Genomic DNA, 21933 nt, shown 5'->3' with positions numbered 1-21933 from the left:
GTATATTCTGAGGTCATGCAAGTCAGTGTCTGCTTAGTGTTCCCACCCCAATCTCATCATTTTGGAGAGTTCTCATCATTTTGGAGAGTTTTTGAAAACTGTTTTTTTTTTTTTTTGGGTCAACTTTTGTATTTGGTTATGAATAAACAAACGAGGGACAAAGTATAATAAAAGACTTTCATTCAACGTAGCCTTGGGGACAAACTACCACCCTATGGATAGAGTTTTCATCGAACAACGTGAGATTTATCGAGTCAAAAGGTTTGGATATCATGTACTATCAATGCTCATGCATAATACATCAAGTTTCAAGTAGGTTGCTGGCGCCTGACTAATCTAGTGAGTCGGAATTTGGAAAGCAAATGGAATTTATCAGGACAAGTAAGGATGAGATCCTAATTTCGTCCCTCTCGCTTGCTTCCATCGATATCTTAACATGGTATTGGCTTTAGGATTCATGAATATTCTGGTTAATGCATGGAACAATGCTGGAATAGTAATTTCAGGAATAGATCCGCCTCCTCCTTCTTCTTCTTCTTCTTTTTGCCAATAGTTGATTACCCTTGTTTAATCTACCAGAGTTGCACGTGGAATAAGTTAAAAAAAACTATTAAAGAATACCCACCATACCCTTTGATGAGACAAAATTAGAACATATTAGAATAATTGTTCCATCAAGAGCAGATTGGGACTACAATTAAAGACTGTCTTTTTCGTTAAATCTTACGATAAAATCATGTCCGAATTAGGAGGGGATGGCATATTTTCCGCTATTATATTGACGGGCTTTCTATTGTGCGCGAGCCAAGGGAATAAATGCAAACCAAGGAATATTGATAGAGTGAATCGATCTACCATTTCTTGAAATCTCTCTTCCGATTCAAAATCATGGTATAATGTGTATCCCCCTATTCCGGCCATAGAACAGATGAAATAAATGAAAATTTGTATTTTTGTTCAAGAACGAAATCTTATGGGAACTGTCCACATCCAGTTCATCCTTTGGAACCACATCACATCCCGGATCCGATAAAATAGGATGAATTGAGACGGTATTTTGTAAATACATAATTACCTCGAATATATTAACTGTTTCTTTATTTTCCGATCGCCCGGAAGGGACAAAAGAAACATCTTGTTCGAGGAATTATTTCTGCTCGAATGGCAAGGGTTTTTAATATGCGAATAAGTCTACGAAAAAACTTGTGATGCCGCACGACAAGAAGTCCGAGTTCCCTTATACGATCTGCATTTGAAACAACGGTATCATCTGCAGTGAAGCTAATTTACTAAATTGGTATAACAAGATGACGTGACAGATTTTTTTTTATTATAATGTTAAACAAACTGGGAGAGCCCAGGCTTTTTTTCTTGGTTTTTTTAGTAGGGTCGATGAATAAAATGCAAAACATGAGTTAAGAGGAATTATTTACGTTGGAATGGCTGAATCCTGAATGATAGGCTGGCTTTTAATATGTGAATGAGTCTATGAAAAGGGTCCGTTACAAACTTGTGATGTCACACAACAAGAAGTCCCGACCTACATGTGAACATACACTTGGTTATCTTAAAGGGGAAACATCACTTAGGATGCAAATTTAATAAATCATGGTTAGTATATACCCAAAAAAGAATAATTAGGGCCATTAAAATAATTATTCGCTAGAGAGTGGTCGGTTGTCCACATATATAAGTCGGTCACATGAAACAAAATGATGGAGTTTCATGGCCAATGTTAATAGGCTTAACCCTCCTCTTCAGTTCAGATTATTAGACTCCAGCCAACGATCCTACCACTTTCTTGGCAATGACAATGACTTGAATATATAGATATAAAAGCTAAGTGTCTGTAAATATTGTGATTATATCCTTAATTGTAAAGGGTATCTCTTATATATATGGTCAACCTTTGAATTTGGTGTCCACCCCTAAATATCCAATATACCTTAGGCATAGAATATTCTCTCAATGAGAAAGGCTGGGGTAAAATTGTAATCTAACACACGGGATGGATGAGGCAATTATCGATGGGAGCGTGCATTTAGGGCGTGCATAGTAACACTTCTCTATCATAAATCAACTTCTGATCATAAGTTGATTTCTCCGCTTCTGCTCAAAAGTAGAAGTTGATTTTTCTACTTCTGCTCTAGATTAACTTCTGATCAAAGAAATTCGTTTGGTAACGGTTGAAAATTTATACTTTTGAAATATTATTAACAAAATCTTCGACGACGGTGGTCAACTAGAGGTTGTAGTTGGCGGTTGGCAGGCGGGCTGCGGTTGGCGACCGGTGGCGACAGTGGCTAGCGATCGTTGACGACGATTGCGGTGGTTGGCAGGCGGTGGCAACGGCCGTCGGCGAAGGGCAGCCAGGCGGCGGCGAGGCGACGGCGACGGCCGATGGCTGCGGCAAGAGGAGGCGGCGATCGGCGGGGCAGCGATCGACGGGGCATTGATCGGCTTCTGGTGGCTGCAATGGCGGCGGTTGACAGAGGCAAGTGTGATACAATAAGTGATTTTGGAGCCGAGAAGTTAAAATTTTTCGCTTCTCAAAATTGGCAAAAAAATCCTATCATAAGTGAAAAATCCTACCATAAGTCAATTGTTTTACCAAACGGATTTTTATTTCAGAAGTGTTTTTACCAAACGTATTTCTCTATCGGGTTGACTTACGCGCGAGAAATTGAAAAGTAGAAATGTTACCATGCGTGCCCTTAACAACCCACCGACGGTAAAATTACTAATTATTCAGATTTTTCTATATAGAATGAATGCGGCCAGCACTTAGTCTATAATAGGGAAAATTACTAAGAAAGTCCTAAACCTTTTGCAATTGTGTTAATTCAGTCCATTTTGCCGGCCAGCGTTGACATGGAATTTTTTAATAATATTTTTCTTTATTTATTCTTTTTCTTTTTCTTTTTCTAGGTTTAAGGCCGATAGGAGGTTGTCGGCCACATACTAAGGGCTGGCGACCTCTACTGGCCACTAGGCAAGGGCCCGCCGGGGTTACGACCCTGGCTAGTGGCCCGCAAGGGCTCGACGCCCTCATCCAAGGGCCAACGGACGTCGCCGTCCCTAACAAAAAATAAATAAATAAAGAAAATTATTAAAATAATATTAAAAAAATTTCACGCTAGTGCCGGCGGCCAAATAGACTTAATTGACACAATTGCACAAAGTTTAAGACTCAATTAGACAAAAAAAAAATTGAATTGAATTGACACAATTATAATAGATTTAAGATTTTTTTGGTAATTTTTCCTTTATAATATGATTAGTTCAAAAGCTGAAGTTATTAGCCAGTGATAAGAACATGTACGCAAGACCTAACGAAATATCATATTTTCTTACTTTTGTGAGAATCTTAATGTACTGCCTTTCACTCGCAAGTAAGGTAAAACACAATTTACCAAATGTTCTTTTTTAACGTAGAAGGAGATACCATGCGTGCTTTTGGTTTATACTCGTCTTCACACAAAGGAAAAGAAAAAGATTCAGGTGTCCCAATTGATGGAGGAAGTGGCCTTTTGGATTTTTTTTTTTTTATATTTTTTTTCCAAGTGAATTTGTGATACAAAAATAAAATTACAAAGATTTTTCATTCTTCTTTAACAAAATGAAGATCTCAGTTGTTTATTGTCTTATGAACAAAAGAAAAAGAAATCAGAGTTCAAATATGATTGAACGACTTATGAAGGAACGGGGACACGTAATAGAGAGAATTGTAGTCACAACTTCAAACTTGAAAAGAAGCTAAAGGTGAAATGTAAAAAAATAAATGAAAATTAATGGCCGACAATTAAATTAGAAGCATAATAAATATTTACTCAGGTGGCGGCTTCTTTGTGGAGAACGTAGCAAATCCCCTTCTCGTGGAACAATCCTGTATATTTTGATATATCATTATTAAGATTACAATAGCCTATTTATATGCTTCATGAGATTACTATCATAAGGTAATATGTATCAATCAAGATGCGTACAACCAAAAGAGATACACGCGTAATCTTGATAGATGCATAGAATTGGACAGAATAATCAAATATCTCTAACATAAGAAATTATCCCCGGCAATTCCTGATCATCTTTGACATAACATGTGTCGTCTAACTCAAATTTAAATGGAAAACACTTTCATAACAAGATCGTCTGTTATTTCTGATCACACGAACTCCTAATGAATGAGTGATTCCAATATGAATTAAGGCGTTTGTTATAAACACATATATGAATATGTGTGTATTAAAGTTGCTTGGTGACAGGATAATAGAGCCAAAACAAGAAAGAAACAATCGAGAAACAGAATAGAGGTGAGCAAACAAAATGGGTTTTATAAAAGAGAGCGGAAGAAGAAAAAGGAGAGGTGCACCAAGACTCTCGAGGACGAACAACCCCCCCTCCCCCCAACAATAGCACCTCCACCTCTCCTCTCCTCTCCTTCTTCCTTTCTTCAATCCGCCATTCGTGGGGGTGTTGTCGAATCATTCTTCTTAACCAACGCCAACGTTCCCCAGCGCCTTCCTCTCTAAAAAAAGGGCACCCCAGCCCTACCCCCCTCCATCACAAAAGATTATATTTCAAAGCTGCTTCCCTGAGCTATTCGGAATCCACCACCACCCATCAACCATGCCCGCTCCGTCCGTCTCCTTCTCCGCCGCCCTCGCTGCCCTCGCGCTGCTTCTCACCTCCGCTTCGGCTACCGACAGTAACGGTATGCACATCTCTCTCTCTCTCTCTCGAGATATCTCAATCTCGGGAGAGGAAGTTTCGGACGATTCTTGCATGGATCGAAAGCATGTTTTCTTGGGAAGGGTGCTTATCACGTCCGCATTTTTCCCTTCCTGATAATCCGGTTCATTTAAGAATTTCGCAGCGTCGAGAGCTGATTTTTAAAAAAAAAAATCTGAGTTTAAAACATCTCATTTGGCGTGAAACAGTTATCGGAGGAGCGCTGTTCGCGTACGCAGGCCCTCAGGGTCCGAGCCACTGGGGGAGTTTGAGCCCGGAGTACTCGGCGTGCGCGAACGGGGAGCATCAGTCGCCGGTGAACATAGTGAGGAACGCGACGGTGCTGAACAAGAACCTCCATGCCTTGACCAGAGACTATCGCCCCGCCAACGCCACCCTCGTCAACAATGGCTTCAACATCGGGGTAATTTGCTTAATCGATCGAAATGATTAGTTTGCTAAGCTTGTTGATCATCTAAATAATCGAACGTTCATTTTTTTTTTCCCTTTTTCTTTTTGGAAAATTTACATAGTATTATGAATTATTGAAGTTGTCTTAAACCTGCAAATGGGCCCCATGTCGTTCACTTTACACCAAGATGAGATGGTGATGATCCAAATGAGTCCAAACAGAGAGCCCTTGCTAGACATTTGCATGTAAAAAAGAACGCTTTCTTTTGTTTTTGTTTTTTTTCTTGGCTGAAAGTATAGTACTGCTTCGCACATGTGTTTGGAAGAAGAAGACGAAGAATAAGAGGTGAAAGAAAATCCGGGTCATGAAAATGGAGTTAAAAGAAGAGAAGGTGGAGGGGCTGCACATCTTGGACCCTCGAATGAGGCGACGTTCGCGTGGCCCGTCACGTTCACGAACTGTTTACTAGATACACCTTACAATACATCGAGCGATTTTCGATTCTCAGCCTACCTATTGATTCGTAAATTTATATAAAATGACTTATCTATTTGTTTAGTTTGAGTTTAGAATCGAAGTAATTATGATAGGGTGTGTCGATATCCAGTCGCCTAAGTTTGCGACGCCAGCCACATATGAATTCACTTGATATTTATGTCCCGAGAACATAAAAATTTGCATAAGAGGGTCGGTTGCATGAAAGATGATGAAAGAATTTGATGCGAAGGTGCTTTACGAGCAAGAAGTGGGGACGCTGCTCGTGGATGGCAAGAACTACAGCTTAAAGCAAATGCATTGGCATTCTCCCTCCGAGCACCGAATTGATGGAATCCAGTGAGCTTCTCTCTCTCTCTCTCTCTCTCTCTCTCTCTAGCAGACAGTCAAATTCAGCCCATGATCTGCTATCGAAATGGGTAAAAGATGATAGGGGCTTCGCCATTAGGGTGTTGACATGCTTCTTGGGCTCAGCAGAAGAGCTTTCGATCCAAAGAAATGGATGGGTTTGTGAGCATTGATCTATTGAAGCAAGAGAAGTGAAAAGTTGATTTGCTTCACGATTGAGTGCAGGTTCCCAGCTGAACTTCATCTAGTCCACAAATCGAACGACGGCGCCTTTGCCGTGGTGGCGATCCTCTATCAATTCGGCGACCCCGATCCCCTCATCTCCAAGGTATAGATGTGAACGTTTATGCTCCGATGAATGTACAAGAGCACTTAACTTCCGACCGGTTCGAGCGTCTGAGTCCTCCCATGATCGAGGAGTGTGGAACTCGGTTTTATTCCGTTCACTGATCATGTTCGATGAAATGCAGATAAAGGACCAATTGGATGAGCTGGCCAAGGATGCTTGCGGCGCCGACGAGGAGTCTCACATTCCTCTGGGGATCTTCAACCCCAAGCAAATAAAGAGGAACACCCGCAAGTACTACCGGTACGTCGGGTCTCTCACGACTCCGCCGTGCACGGAGAGTGTCACCTGGAACGTCCTCGGCAAGGTACGCACGTGCTCCAAATGGAATTCACGGTTTGCACTGAACCGACCCGATTGATCTAATTAGCCAATGAGATTGAGTTGACTTAAAAGGCATCGGACTAGGCCTGTGTTGATAAAAAAACACCAAATGCTACAATGCAGGTGAGGACGATATCGAAAGAGCAGGTCGAATCTCTCAAGGCCCCGCTGCCCACCGACGACAAAACCAATTGCAGGCCACTTCAGCCGCTCAACGGCCGCCAAGTCCAGCTCTACGACGAGCTCAGCGACTAGTGATCTGGTCATCTATCGCATCGCCCGACTCGTTCAACTTGATCATTATCAAAACACAGTGAGATAGAGAGACAGAGAGACGTGGTTGATCGAGCTGTATCTGTCATGTACCCACGTTCTTTATAACTCAAATTCGCTCATAATCTAATCCTTTTCGTACGCCTGACTGCTTGTTCTAATCTAATCTAGTTAGACCCGGCAACAGAGGTGTCAAAACCGAACCGAAATTTCGTGTATTTTTGGCTCGGTTAGGGTTCGGTTCGGATAATGAAAATATAACAACTCTTTTTCCTAGTTCGGGTTATTTTGGTTCGGCGAAATCCTTAGCAAAAATTGAAGACACAACTTAAAATCTCTCTTCTTTCTCACCCCTCTCAAAATCACCCTGAACCATAATCCTCGTTTTTCTTCTCCGTTTCGAAAACCGAAAACCTAAACTTTCGATTCGGTTTGGTTCAGCTGCTCATCCTATCAGTTCAGTTCAGGCTTCTTGAAAATCCTAACTAAATCGTACCATTGACACTTCTAATAAGACGATGAAGTTGAATGAGTGCTTGCAGGTTCCAACCTAACACCTTGAATGACCTCAAACCTCTCTGCTTGTGGACCACTTTGCTATAGAGCTGCGCTGATAGGGACAAGACAGGTGAACGAAAATCAATTTCTTCCCTCAATTTGCGCCCTAATTTGAGTAAAGGGGACTATTTAGATAGCTCAAAATTTGACTAATGATAGAGCTACCTACTTTAGACTATTTTACGAAGATGGTTTATCGATAAATGCGATAAATTACTTAGTGAGCGTTTAGCAAGAGGGTCATATTCGACATCTAATTTACCTTGTGAGATTTTATAAACAAGTTGTATTATCCATGTGATGCACAAGCTTTAAAAATACTCTTTCTTTTGAATTTTTCGGGTTGAAGAAATTGTAAAATCTAACTATACTCTTATTGGTTCTCTTTTAATCCAAAAAAATATCGAGTTTTGTTGATTAATTTTTGCTAACATACAATTGTTATGTTTGGATCTTCCTTCATGGAAAAGGATATAGGGTTTGTAAAATATTGCACATGCAAATTAAATTTCTAATTCCATCTTTACCTTAGCCTTAGAGTGATGGATATAATACATTAATTGTTCTTATTTACTCGGCACAATGTGAAATCGAGCGATTATCATAGCCACAAACCTAATAGAATTATTCCTCAAACGATATTTAAAATATTTTAGAACACGGACCTCTTTTTTCGGTCGTGTGCATATAAACTCTATTGAATTGAACATATATTAACCTTCTGTAAAATACCATTTTTCATATTTTTTGTGAGATTACATAAATAGATTGAACACGAGTTCTATTAAATTCTTGGAACGATATTAACCGTTCCCTTCCATTGATCGACCTTCTCTAACTTTTTCAACAGAGAGCTATTACGAAATATTTTTAATTGTCATTAAGTTTAACGCGGGAAGAAATTGTTCATATGAAAATAAAGAGTCGCAATACTTTCGTCTTGAAGTATAAATATTGTATAAATTAAGCAGCTCAGCGATCTTTCTAGTTGGACAAAAAAAAAAAATCTAGGGAAAACATATCGTTTAAAATTCCTAATCTACAAGTGCATTAAATACTACAGTAAATTACACTCAGGCCATGTGACCACATGTGAAACTACTTTTGACGGTCATCCATGAAGCTTTTAAATGAATATCCAATTATTTGAAGTGGCAAAATGGATCTAGAATCCACATTTGATCCATATTATATGGATTGTTAAAAACAAGCCAAGTGAGTCATAAATTGGTTATTTAGAAAATTAATGGGTCCTAAATAAATTTTAAATAGGTCACAAATGGGTTATCTAAGATAACTATCATAAATACGTTTTCTGAATATTTTCAAAACAAAATTAAAATTTTTAATATTTTAATATTTTATTTTACTTTTTATATTTATTTATTTTCTTCCTTTTCCTCCTATCTTCGACGCAAGTGGTTGGCGACGGCCACCTTTGAGCTCGAGGTCACCGGGATCGGGCAAGCTTAAGGCACGTCGGGATTGGCTGCATCTGTCGCCGAGGCCCGGCAACCGGTGGACAAAGGAGCAAAAAGGAAAAAAATAAAAATAAAAAAGAGAAAAGAGAAAAGAAAACAAAAAATACAAAAAGAGAAAAAGATAAAACAAAAAAAAAATCAGTTTTTTAAAATTATAAAAATTATCCGCAATATTTGAGGAATATATCTTTTCACGAATTTATAAAAGACATATTTTCGTAAATAAATATGAAAGTGATTCAATAATATGAGTTGTTAGTAGCCGCTGTGGTCGGCCAACGACCCTCGCCAGTCGTGGAAGAAAAAAGAAAAGAAAGAAAAATATATATATAAAATCAGAATTTTTTTAAAAACTATAAAAAATTATTTTATAAATATATATTTATTTTTTAAAAAATGTCTAAGAAATAATTTTCTCTGCACTAGATTTTAATATTGAAGTGTTTTAATAATATGGGTCGGGTCGGGCATTGGTCGCTAAATTTGTGTAGCATGAAAATGGGTCAAGTTGAGTATGACCATTTTCGACTCAACCCAAACCCGACACATCCATTTGACGGCTCTACCAATTATAAGATGCTAAAAATATATAGTGAGATATAGTCGTCCGGTAATAAGTTTTGTACATGCGACAAAAAAAAAAAGAAGGAGCGATTAGCAAAATTGTGTACCAGGAAAAAAAATCCGTGTATGTTTGTTTAGATGAAGTTCTTCCTATAAGCAATGATACAAACACACACATATATAGCAAAGAGGATCTCTGGAAAAGTACTAACAAAATTCTATATCTATTACATTGGTATCAATTCACTCATAAACATTTTAATTACACCACTTAGTCATAAATCTTTTGCATGTGTGCCAATCGGTTCAACCGATCAATTTTGACCGAAAATCACTAACGTGATCATTGACCATTCGATGTGATACAATCGACAATAACGTGGACATTTTTAACATTTTTTAAAACAAATTGATTTTTTTATTTTTATTTTTTCCCTATTGCTTAGGCCGTTGGCAACGTTCGCGCTAGATCTAGGCAAGGCCCTCATTAGATCTTGGCTAGACCCGCCTAGCCCATGGCCGGCAAGGCTGTGATGGCCTCGCCCAAATTTGGCAAGGGCTTGCTGGCCCTAGTCGGCCAAAATGAAAGTATAAAAAAGGAAACAAAAAAAATAAAAATATTTAAAAAATATTAAAGTATAATTAAAAATGTCCACGTCGGCGCCGGCAATGCCGTGTAGGATGGCCGACGTACAAGACAAGCGCCAAAATTGGACAGATGTATTGAATTGGCACAAATGCAAAAGATATAGAACAAAATTAGTCCAATTGAAAAGTTTATGACTGAATTGGTACCAACATAATAGATTTAAGATTTTTTTGGTAATTTTCTCAAGAATCTCCTATTTTAAGGGATCACAATCTTTTTTTACACATCAACCTTCTATTTTTATTTTTATTTTTATTTTTTTGTCCATCGACCTTCTTAGAAAAGAACAAATCTGAAAGCATCTCTCTCCACGGATATTTATGCTTGTCTTCCACGTTTTTATATTGTATTGGGTGCACCTTATCGTTAATTTCTTTCCATCATCGAATGAATCCGATAAACATAATAACATTGGATTCATGGAAGATAGTTGCTCTCAAGTTGGCCTCTCAACACCATGAAGAGTATGCGAATACCGTACGGGATGCTAATTACAAACGATGCATTAGGTTGTCGGGATCAAATTTCGGATTAAATTCACTAAATTGCTTTAATCCTATTTTTTCGAATAATTTTTGGGAGAAAACTGGATACAACTGATGGATACACTCCAATCCAATCCAATCCAATAAAGGGTTTGATGAACCTAGTAGAAGATTAGGATTGGATAGAAAAATGAGAAGAAGAATTTGAATAAATCATTTAAAAATTGAAAAAAACAAAAAAAAGGGCGCTAGATTTAGGTGTTATGGAGATATACCATCGATGATCGGAGGTTGCCTCTTCACGGCGACCACCAATGTGGTGATTGGCTCTGTCGTGGTGGTCCGGTAGCATTTTCATTTTTCACTCTCTTTTGCTTCTCCTCGCTCGATGATTAGTGCAGAGTTATTTCCATCTTTTCCAAAATCTAAAGTTATTCCTATACAAATACAAGGACAATGGTATGGAGTACAAATGGCAGCACAACGCGTTTGGAATAGGTAATTCTGTCACAAACCGGGAAGTCGTATTGATTCTCAACATACTCTAAATCTGTCCCGAATCTGCGGAGATTCTTAATTGAACGTTCAAGCTCATCACTTATAAGTAATTGGGCACCGGCAAACACATTTTGACCTTGCCCCTCGATATGTGTAGTTCATTAGTCATTACTTTGGGCTAGTGAACAAAGTACCGGGGAAATGTATGATTTCTAAACTTACCACAGTTTAGAAAATAGTGGTATTTCGGTAACATGATGCGCATTACTTTTGAATTCAGAAAACTAACTAATTTCCAAACAATTTCATCAAGAAAGGGATCATATCAGTTGAAAATGCAAAAAAATTTAATCAAATAGTCTGTGCCTATTATCTTGGTTCATTTACCGGAAAAGAGAACATGGATGTTATAAATTATATCCCATCATATCTAATCGGATGACGATGATAACCTAAAATAACCAATAGAATTTTAGATATGCTGAGGGAATCGACTCGATCGATGAAGTTAAAGCAACCAGCTTACCTTCTACCTATAGTGGATTCCGACCTCAGTCGTCCCGCTGTTTAAATTCGATATTTGAAGACTAGGCATTAAAAGTGGTTGACAAAGTCATGTAATTAATTTCAATTGGGCATTTTTAAGTGAATAAGTTTCAAAGCTGAAAGAGAAATAAGCCCAGTCAACATTTTGACCCAGACATGACAGCACCGATGCAGGGCCGCAAGTTAGGGGGAGGAGTCAAAATTGGCATATGAATAATCTTCCTGGAGCGACGGCGATGGACCGATTTCACGGGGCACTGGGACCCCCCCACCTCCCAAAAAGAAAAAAAAAATGAAGATACCCCATAAATAAATAAAAAAAGGACTATGAAATTAAAATTTGGGTAATTTGCACACTCATATGTCAAGATGAGAGAAACAAGAATTGACAACTTCCATGTGGGATTTGATAAGTTTCTTAATCCATCTGATTTTTGATAATATCTTGAGATCGGATGAGACATTTTGAGTAGAGAAAAAAATCTCTCGTGATCAGATCTATCCTATCGAAAGCAATCCTATCCTCTTCAACCATGCCATCCAAACACCATTTTCGAATTCGACTCGCCGCCGCCGCCGCCGCCGGCAGTATGGTTTTGTATAATATCAAAACGACTAGGATGGTGAATTTCACTGGGTTCAGTTCATGTTATTCGATCATTCATTCATTTCCCTTCCACCCCCGACAAGAAAACTTAGCAAAAAGAGCAAAAATGCTCCGCACCAGAACTCTCTATTTACAAAACCTTGAAGAAGCCACCACCACCACCACCACCTCACTCTTTTTCATTACACAATCAAAAACCAGATTTTTGGCCCCCTCAAGAAAAAGCAAAAAAAAAAAAAAAAAGGAGCGAAGATAAAGATAAGACCGATTCAAAAATTATGAATAGCATGGAAAATCCGTGTGCCGAGAGTAGTTGTTCTTTACCTCCACCACCCATGCGGATGCGGGGTGATCCCCCAGCAGTCAACGCGCCACGTCAGTCGAACGACCACCCAGACCCACATGCCCAAAATCCTCCCCGAGCGGGCCCCGCACGGCCGCCAGCCAACCGAGACCGCAGGCCCAAATCAATTCGGTGGGGGCCGAGATCTCAGCGCCGGTCCGGCCGGCGTCGGTCTTTGACTGCGGGAGGATCTCGCTAAACCACGTCGTCGGCCCAAGCGTCCGACCTCCGACCGGACGCGAACCGGCTCATCCCGCCCAGACCCGGCGCATCGCCGCCCGCCGCGCTCCGCCTGGGTAGCGAATCCGGCGAGAGCGCCCCCGCCTCGCGCGACGGCAAGCGGTCCCTGATGTCGCGATTGACGCTCCTGGCCGAGCTCCTCCGCGGGGGCGACTCCTCCGGGGGCGGCTCCGCGCCGCGCTCGAAGCTCCCGGCCTGCGACTTGTGGCCTCGATGGAACATGGAGCGGAAGCTGGAGAACAGGCCGGTCCTCTTCTTGCCGGCCGGCTTGGCCTTCGCCGCGGCCGGTTCGACCGAGCGATTGCGGTTCCGTAACCTGCGGTTGCGGTCCTTCTTCGACCGGACTCTCCCCATGCACGAGACCTTGGGCGAAGACGGCTCGATCAGCGGCGGATTCGATTTCCCGGCCGACGATCCGTTGCGCTTCGGGAACAGCCGCGTGTTCGCGGCCTTGGAGGCGGCCTTCCGGTTCTTGACGTCGACGAAGCAGGACTTCTGCGGCTTCGGGAGGCCGATGATGGAGGCCTTGGACTTCCGGTTCAGGGAGAAGCGCTGCGAGTTGGAGTTGGAGCTGGGGTTGAGGTTCCCGGAGTTGGAGCTGGCTTTGGTGGACTCCTTGCGCTCATAGAATGCGTTGCGGTCGAACCAGTCGAACTCGGCGTCCTTGGAGAGCCAGAAGGACTCCGGCGGGAAGTCGGGAGGGATCTCCGGCCGATCGGAGTGGTGGCCCTGGTCCTCCTCCTGGCCCTCCTCCTCCTCCTCCTCCTCCTCCTCCACCGCCACCGGCGCCGCCTCCGGATGGCCGGCGCCGGCGATGGTCTCGCAGGTGATTTTGCGGTCGTTGGAGCCGCCGCCGGCGCAAGCGGAGACGAGGGTTTCGAGATCCACCTGCGGCATCCTGTACTGCGAATCAGGTAAAGAGCGTACGCAGAGAAGGGGCGGTGATGGAGGACGGCGGCTGTTGCGGTTGCGTCTGCGTACCTGCTTGATGAAACGAAGAAGATGAAGTTGAGTGCGGAGACGGAGAGAGAGAGAGAGAGAGAGATTGTTTCTTGTGTGCTGGGGGTTGTTGGTTTGGTTTCGCACTTACTGACTCGCTTCGCTTTTATCACGTTGAAATACCGTGTGATACTGTAGCATCTCCATCAAATGCCAAAAAAAAAAAATAATTGTTTTTTATCTTCTTCTTTTTTTTACTATTTTCGTCGGAAGAAAGCGAATTACAGATTAAATTGCGGGAGAAGTTAGGTCGCGACGTCTCGTCAGTTGCTAGTCTCTTTTTTTTTTTCAAATTCTCGATAGGGAAAATGTCCCAAAAAAAGAAAAAAACATAACACGTTGTCGTGACACCGATACATGAAATTTTTTTTTTTTTTTCATATCACCAAGACCCTCAAACTTGTATTTCTATAACCCTAAATTCTAACGATATGGCATTGACACTCCAAACTTTTTTCTTCATGACGTTAGATTCCAAACTCATATCGGTGACCAAAAGATACCTTATTTTGTTTATGAAGGCCATTAAAAATCTGACGTGGTGGCTAGCATGGATGACATCAAGACGTGTTGGTGTTAGGATCGGCGCACTATCACAGCGAAGTAAAACGAGCGAGAAAGGAAAAATTGATACACAAGATTTTATCCCAATTCACCCTTAAATTAGGGCTATGTCCAGTAGATGATTCCATTATAACTAGCATCTCGCAGCTCTTGTTAGGTCATTCAATCACTAACAAAAAAAGAGTATGTATAGCATTAGTTATTCATGAGTTCAAACCCCAAAATACTAATGAAAAATTACTGGCTTAAATAATAAAAGCCTTCCGGTGCTTTCCCGTAGCAAAGGAGTATGAACCACACCCCAACAGGTTGGACGAACCGTGGTACGGAGTCTTTTCGTCGAGCCAATACAAGTTTAGGGATTTTGGCGACACAAAAAAGAAAAAAATAAAAGTCGGGGCATTAGAGCCACGGTAGGCATAGTCGAGAGGCTTTGACGACATAAAGAAAAGCTCATGATATTAGTGTCACGATGAACATAATTTGAGATCCTTTCTTAATACGAATTTCTCGGAAACTTAGTAAATGATTCGTGAAGCTTTCAATGTTTAAAAAAAAAAAAAAAGTTAAATCATCCTTATCCAACATCAAAGGGGCAAGTTGGAATTCCACGTCAGCACCTAATGATCTAGACATTGTTCTTGGAGACAATAAACTTGTTCGCTAGGTTGAGTTAATGTGGGTGAAATGTTATGATTAAGGTTGTGCAAGGATCTAAGGGAATTGTTGTAAAGAGGCGATGCTCTTGGTTACCAAACACATAAATCCTCTTAATTTAAGAAAATTATGATCACCTCGACTGAGTAATTGAGGAAATTAAAAATTCACCCTCTAAAAAAAATCGATTTATTTGTTTTGACGTACGCCCGAGCTCTGTTTATTTCGTGAAAAGTAAACGATTTAAAAAATAACTTTTTTAAAATATCCTTTGTACCGCTTGAAATAAAAAAAATCTTTATTTTCGGTAACAATTTATATTTGCATATTTTCGTGATCCGTGAAAAATATTTTTTTTCCTTAATACTTCCAACGCCATATATTGGAAAATTCCCTTTATACCCTTTCCTTCTCTAGTATCCAACCGACATTAGCATTCCTCTGTCAATTTCTCACTCAAGTGTCATCCAGAAACGACATTGCATCACATGATATTTATAAATAAAAAAAAACTATATGCTTCTAGAAGGCGGACAAGATCGGAAGGAAAGCGCCAGGAACGCGAGAGATGTGAGCAAAGCATATTTATGCATAATAGTCAGTTATGACATAAGAATGGTGACAAAGGAAAGCACCATGAAAAAGTTCACATTCTCTCTTTTGCAAAGCACAAGCAATCCTAAGATGCACGGTGATTAGGGGCCAGAAGAAGACTCGACACCTGAGTAAAGGCATTCATATCGCGAGGCAGTCGGTCGGGGGGAAATGCAAATGGAGCCATTAGAAGCGAGGAATTATTGCGAAATCGGGGACTTTGGAGTTGGTCGATGTGAATATCGCCCGGGACAAAGTGATTGATCTCGTGTGGGCAATGACTTATGTTGAACGAGATAGGAGCCACAGAAGACCCCGATAGGGGAAGAAAATTGTTCGTGAGAGGTCGGTTAACATTACGTGCCGGTGACTCGTGAAAAAGCAAATCGAGCCGTTGGAAGCGAGGAATTGTGAAACCGGGACGCGAAATCGGTCGAGACGAGTACCGCCTCGTCTCGAGACAAAGTGATTTGATTTCGCTCGTGCCACTGTGCAAGTAGATGGAAACTTCTTACCATCAATCGCACACCATTATGAAATGTGCATGCCACTGCCCACATGAGGTTTTGAGCAATTAATTGTCTTTCAAATACAGAGAAACCTCGCCTTCCAATGTCTCCCGCTATCTATTGGAAGTCTCGCTATCTATTGACAAGGTCGAAACTTTATATGTAATTAAATATGATTATATTTATCAATAGTTTTCATCAATTAAAGAAAAAAATCCGAAAAGTAATCATGTCATTAATCTTATTGCTTGTTGTGCAATAAATAATTTTCTCCTCTTAAGTAACTTAAAGAGAAATTGGAATTTGTTAGCTACAACATTGGGCCGTTGGATTACGAGAAAAGTGTCAAAAAAGTCATAAATCTATTGCATTTGTGCTAACTCAATCCTAAACCTTTTAATTTTGCCAATTTAGCCCTAAACCTTTTGCATTTGTGCCAATTGAGTCCATTCGATCAATTTTGGCTGGAAATCGCTGGCATAGACGCTAGTCATCCCACGTGGTACGGCCGGTAGACATTTTTAAAATATTTTTAAATATAATCTTATATTTTTTAAATATTTTTTGAGTTTTTTCTTTTTATTTCTTCTTTTTATTTAATGTACACTTTTTTTTTTATTGAGGCTAGTGAGGGTGGCCATGCCACGTAAGACAACTTGTATCCATGTCAGCGATTTTTGACCAAAATTGGCCGGATGGATTAAAATTGGCGCAAATACAAAATGTTTATAACTAAATTGGCATCAATAAAATGTTTACAACTACATTGGCACTAACAAAATAGATTTAATACATTTTTGACATGTTTCCCGCTGAATTACGGATAGATTAGAATCCTTTTGAAACGACAGAAATAGATCATTATACAAACGCGAATTAGGCTTACACGTTTCATATAACTTGTCTCCGGAGTTTTGACAGTAATTAGATAGTCAAATAGGCAATAGATGAACACTTTCGGATTAAGTTTCTCTTTCAAGCGGAATTATTCATCAATTCGAGAATTAATGAAACGATCGGTTTATTGGGGCAAAATTTAGTTTTAATACTTTCCTTAAGATTTTCCACAGAAAGTTTAGTTTTAAATGCACTCATCTATACTGTTATACAAAGTAAAGAGTACCTCTTATTTTTATATTTTCTTTTATCTATCCCTGTTTAATTTTTCAAATATCGATTTCGTACACACAATCACAAAACATGCACACATTCGCTAGTATAAATAAAGTCAATGAAACAATTTTAGCCAAACGAGTCGGGGACATATACTTTAACAGTCCACGAATTATACTATAGTAAGTTGATAAAGCCAAAACACATCAAAAAAATTAATCTTTTCTAGAGATTATTAATTTTTCAACATAAGTTAAAGTGAAATTGAAGAATTTAGGGCCAATGGAGCGTTTTTTTTTTCGTAGTTCGATCCACGACACTTTGCCGGATTTCTTCATCTTCCTCGAATGCCCAAATTTTCAAAATCGGGCCACTTTTAAAAGGGTCTCGACAATGACGTCCCTTTCAAATTGTTTCAGCACTTCATTATTAAGATAATAATGAACTCTTAATGGTCCACACCCGTCATTTAATTCTTTATTTACGTACTCCCTATTTCCTAGTGCCCCATAAATTTTTAATTGATTAGTTCCTTTTTTTGGTCGGATTTTTTTTTTTTTCAATTGAGTACAAGTTTTATGTTTCCCATCGGCAAAAGGACACTTCAAGTGCTAATATTTATGTACGGCGCTCACTTTGGTGCCGATATTTATTTTTGGATCATTTAAGTGCCAATTTTTGTGAAAAATAATTATTTAAGTGCCAACTCCGGTGAGATGACTGAAATTTCTAGCTATTGGCACTAAAATAATAGTTTTTTTTTCGATTTAGCACTAATGTGATCATTTTTTAGATCACTTAAGTGCTAATTTTTTTTTAAAAAACGATTAGTTAAATGCCAACTTCGGCGAGGTCGCCAGAATTTCTCGTCATTGGCACTACAGTGATCGTTTCTTCTCCGATTTAGCACTTAAGTGATCTAAAAAAAATATTAGTATCAAAGTGAGCGCCATACACAAATATTAGCACTTGCCGTTTCCCAACGTTCTTTTTTTTTTTCCTTGTCTTTTTGTTTTTGGGTGTCGCAGAGACCAAAGTTGGAGGCGCCGTCTTGGGACCACTCTATTTTTTATGATTAAAATTTACATTCACATGCTCTGTTCAACTAGGATTAGAATATATGACTGATTGAGCATTCATCATGATCGTATTAAAGTTGGACGTATAAATTAAGCAGAAAATTTGACCCAACCAGGAACCGAAATTGAAATTTAGGACACACTTTATGTGGGAGAGGGGTTTGGATGTGAATTTTGGATATGCAAGGGACAAAAAAATAAAAATAAAAAACCTCTCCCACTCTCTTCCCCGGTCTTTTCTCTCTCATCATACTTAGCAACACATCACAGCACAATCGAAAGCTACCCCCGTAATGTCAAGCCGCCGCTCGACGCCACGACTCGACATCAGCAACGGCAAGGACACCCTTGCCCTCTACTCGCGCCGCTCTCCCCGTATCTCGCCTCTATCAAGATTGTTTGTGGCAAGTGACGACGAGGCTAGGCAAGCTTGGCCTAAGCCCCGAGGCTTGCAGTTGCCGAGGTTGTGCGAGGTTAGCCTCGAGATCACTAGGGTCGTAGTAGGCCTTGAGCATCCGCAACGGCTTCACGAGCCGAGCAGGCAATATAGTAGAGCCGTGAGATTACACAAAAGTCCTAAACCTATCGCAATTGTACAAAATCAATCCTACGGATTTTTCATTTATGCCAATTCAGCCCTCCGACCAATAGGTAACCAAATTTTAATAATATTCTAATATATTCATTTTCATTTTCTATTTTTATTTATTATTTATTTTCTTTCTTATTTTTTTTCCTTTTTCTTTCTTTCTTTTTCTTCTTCTTCTTCCTTCAGCCTGGCGAAGCTTGCCTTGCTAGCTAGGGCGAGCTTCACCCGCCCTTGCCTCCGGCCAATCGCCGGGCTCGGTAGCCGACTGGAGAAAGAAGAAGAAAGAAAAAAAATAGAAAGAAAATAAAATAAAAACAAAACAAAACAAAACAAAACACAAAAAAATCGTGAAAATATTAGAATTTAACTTGATCGACGAGGTCAATTTGAAAATGGTTTTTCTAAATGTTCTTCTCTTCAAAAATTTGTTTAGAATCCTAGTGAGCATGCACTTAAGAAATTGAGGGTCATCAAATACAAGTTGAATCTCCTCTTGTTGAAGCTTCCCTACCGTCACCCCTCCTGCAATCATCTTACAATTAGGCTTTCAACATATAGTTATTCTCCGCAGAACCACTTAACAAGGCAATCTACTGTTAATTTGTCACATCTTTGACCAGAAATATATAATGTTGACTTGTTTAATATAGTTTAGGCCCCACATGTGATGCAATTATTTGACTAAGGTAAGAACAAAAAATGGGGGAAGCAGGAGGACTCCCAAGAGCGAGTTAGGTGCGACTCATTGACCCCACGAGCGGGATAAAAGTCTTGGGCTGTCACCGAGTCGTGACCGGTCTCGTCTTCTTGTGCTTATCTTGATCGATGTCGCCCATCTCAAGAGTCCTCCAAAGTCACCGATCGGCGGAACGAGCCTAGTTGGGTTTAACCTGAAAAGAATTGACAACAATACCAAGAAGAACACGTTTTGTACATGCATATGTGATGTAACGTACACGGTCCCTCGAACCGGTCGAATTGTACGTTGTCTCGCTCATTCGACTGGAGCCCGCCCGGTTAGGACGAGGATTTGCGAGAGGTAAAGTCGTAGGTCGATCTTGGGCCGCTTGCTCTACGCGGATTCGAGATTCGTCTTGTGAAAGCGGATGTGAGATGAGAACTTTAAACATGGATCTAGGGTTTTCATCGGCGCAGCGAGATCCACGCTATCGATGAGGTGATGTATTTGAAAAGGTCGGCGTATGTAAAAACAAATGACTATTTTAAGCGATAATAGGAATCCCGAATTTTAAATTTGTCAAGATGATTTGTCAATTTGAAGTGTCGCTGTGCAAACCCACTTAGGCTTGTGAAAGGGAAAATGATATAAATGGTCCAAGAATTTTGGCTTAATATACATTATGATCCCTGAACTTTTAATTTGTTCAATATGGTTCCAGAACTATGGTCCAATGTGATTCATGTACTTCTAAATTATTCAATGCGGTCTTTGGACTTTTGATACATGTTCAATTTAATCCATAAACTGTAAGGATATTGTCCTTGAACTTATATTTAATGGAAGGAATTCAAAAACTAAGTTCAACTTTCACCAAAAGTTCAGGGATCACGTTGAACGAATTAAAAGTCCAAAGATCATATTGCGCATTGAGCTATAGTTCATGGGTCACATTGGACGAATTAAAAGTTCATAGATCACATTGCATATTAAGCCAAAATTCGTGGATGGTTTGTGCTATTACCCACGTTATAAAATTTTTATTTCATCAATTTTCTTTTTTTGGGCCAGTAGATTTGTACACTATTTAAAGATAAGCTTTGCCCCATTAAATTAGGTGATTAGTAAGAAATCGCCAATTCCGATGTTAATTGCAGTGCATGGCCATGTGGGACAATGTGATGCGATTCCTCAAGTCCTGTGAGGGAGGGCAAGCCCAACATGGGCACCGCCACATTTTTATAAGCAAGACGTCTTCATCATACAATTTACAAACTTATATTACTTTATTTATATATAATATGAGAGGGGTCAATTTTGCACTCCAAAATTGACAAGGAAGAATGGTTGGCACCTCCACTTTTGATTAGGGCACAATTTTGATGCTGGCATTAGAACTTTAGAATTTCCCTTCGACCATCAATTTATTGGTCAGGCCCACGTGGTTTCAGTCAGCCTCCCCCCCTGGATATCTATTGACCACCTTCTCTCTATTTTATTTCGTTCTCGAGCAATTGTTGAATGGGTTTGTCTTTCAACGCTCGTATAAGAAATAATAGCTACTGATTTTCGAATTGGACATTTTGACATGGTTCTAAGGTAGAGGGATTCCGAGTTCGAATCCTTTATTTGTCTTCCTTTATAATCACTTTTTACGATTTATTCCTAAGCCCGAGCCATAATCCACGCAACGACGGAGAAGGTCACGGAATTGAATCCTTCGTGTCTTGCGTTCTTTGCACAGTCGGTGATGGAGTGCGGGGAAGTGTTGCCTCACGTCGCTCGAACACGGTCTGGATCTCCATGTTCTTAACGTACATAAGCTCTCTCTCTCTCTCTCTCTCTCTCTCTCTCTCTCTCTCTCTCTCTCTCTCTCTCTCTCTTAATTCAAGCTTTGAGTTTGGATTTTTCTAATGTAAACCTTATAGCAATGATAACCAAATTACCAGACAAAGCAAGATGACTTAACTAATCCGAGATGAGTTGGTACACGCGAACACGTTATAAAACGGAAACACTTTTGACTTTTGGGATCCTTTTCTATCTCCCCCAGGGTCAACGGTGGACTGGTGTGGATCGTTTGATATTTTGCTACAATGATAGAAACTTCTTCCACCTTTAAGAAAGGCACATTTACATCAAGATGTTTGAGATGGAACAAGAGAAGAAGCAAGGTTTGCTTGATATTAAACCCCGATGACCACTTTTTTGTATTTTTTTGAATTGGCGAATTGAACAACTTTATTCAAA

At 39.9% G+C, this 21933-nt stretch overlaps 2 protein-coding genes across 3 annotated transcripts; one reads left to right on the top strand and one right to left on the bottom strand.

Annotated features, from left to right (window-relative positions):
* Window positions 1-4494: 4494 nt before the first annotated feature.
* LOC115741935 (alpha carbonic anhydrase 1, chloroplastic) lies at window positions 4495-7069 on the top strand. 2 transcript variants are annotated; one of them, XM_048283033.1, is made up of 6 exons: window positions 4495-4714; window positions 4941-5155; window positions 5871-5977; window positions 6212-6314; window positions 6457-6639; window positions 6780-7069. In XM_048283033.1, the coding sequence occupies exons 1-6, from the start codon at window positions 4630-4632 to the stop codon at window positions 6909-6911; spliced, it is 825 nt and encodes a 274-aa protein (XP_048138990.1). In that variant the 5' UTR covers window positions 4495-4629; the 3' UTR covers window positions 6912-7069. The 2 variants fall into 2 exon arrangements, with proteins under 2 accessions (XP_048138990.1, XP_030531832.1); XM_030675972.2 differs by having other exon boundaries at window positions 4496-4708.
* Window positions 7070-12394: 5325 nt separating this feature from the next.
* Window positions 12395-13948, bottom strand: LOC115741934. Its single transcript, XM_048283032.1, has 2 exons — window positions 13928-13948; window positions 12395-13897 (listed from the first exon to the last, which is right to left on the bottom strand). Exon 2 carries the CDS (start codon window positions 13795-13797, stop codon window positions 12856-12858), a length of 942 nt encoding a protein of 313 aa, XP_048138989.1. The 5' UTR covers window positions 13798-13897; window positions 13928-13948; the 3' UTR covers window positions 12395-12855.
* Between the last annotated feature and the right edge of the window lie 7985 nt (window positions 13949-21933).

The sequence above is a fragment of the Rhodamnia argentea genome, chromosome 7 (genome assembly GCF_020921035.1).
Source record: "Rhodamnia argentea isolate NSW1041297 chromosome 7, ASM2092103v1, whole genome shotgun sequence".
Lineage (NCBI taxonomy): Eukaryota > Viridiplantae > Streptophyta > Magnoliopsida > Myrtales > Myrtaceae > Rhodamnia > Rhodamnia argentea.
This window is presented reverse-complemented; position numbering and strand designations above follow the sequence as displayed.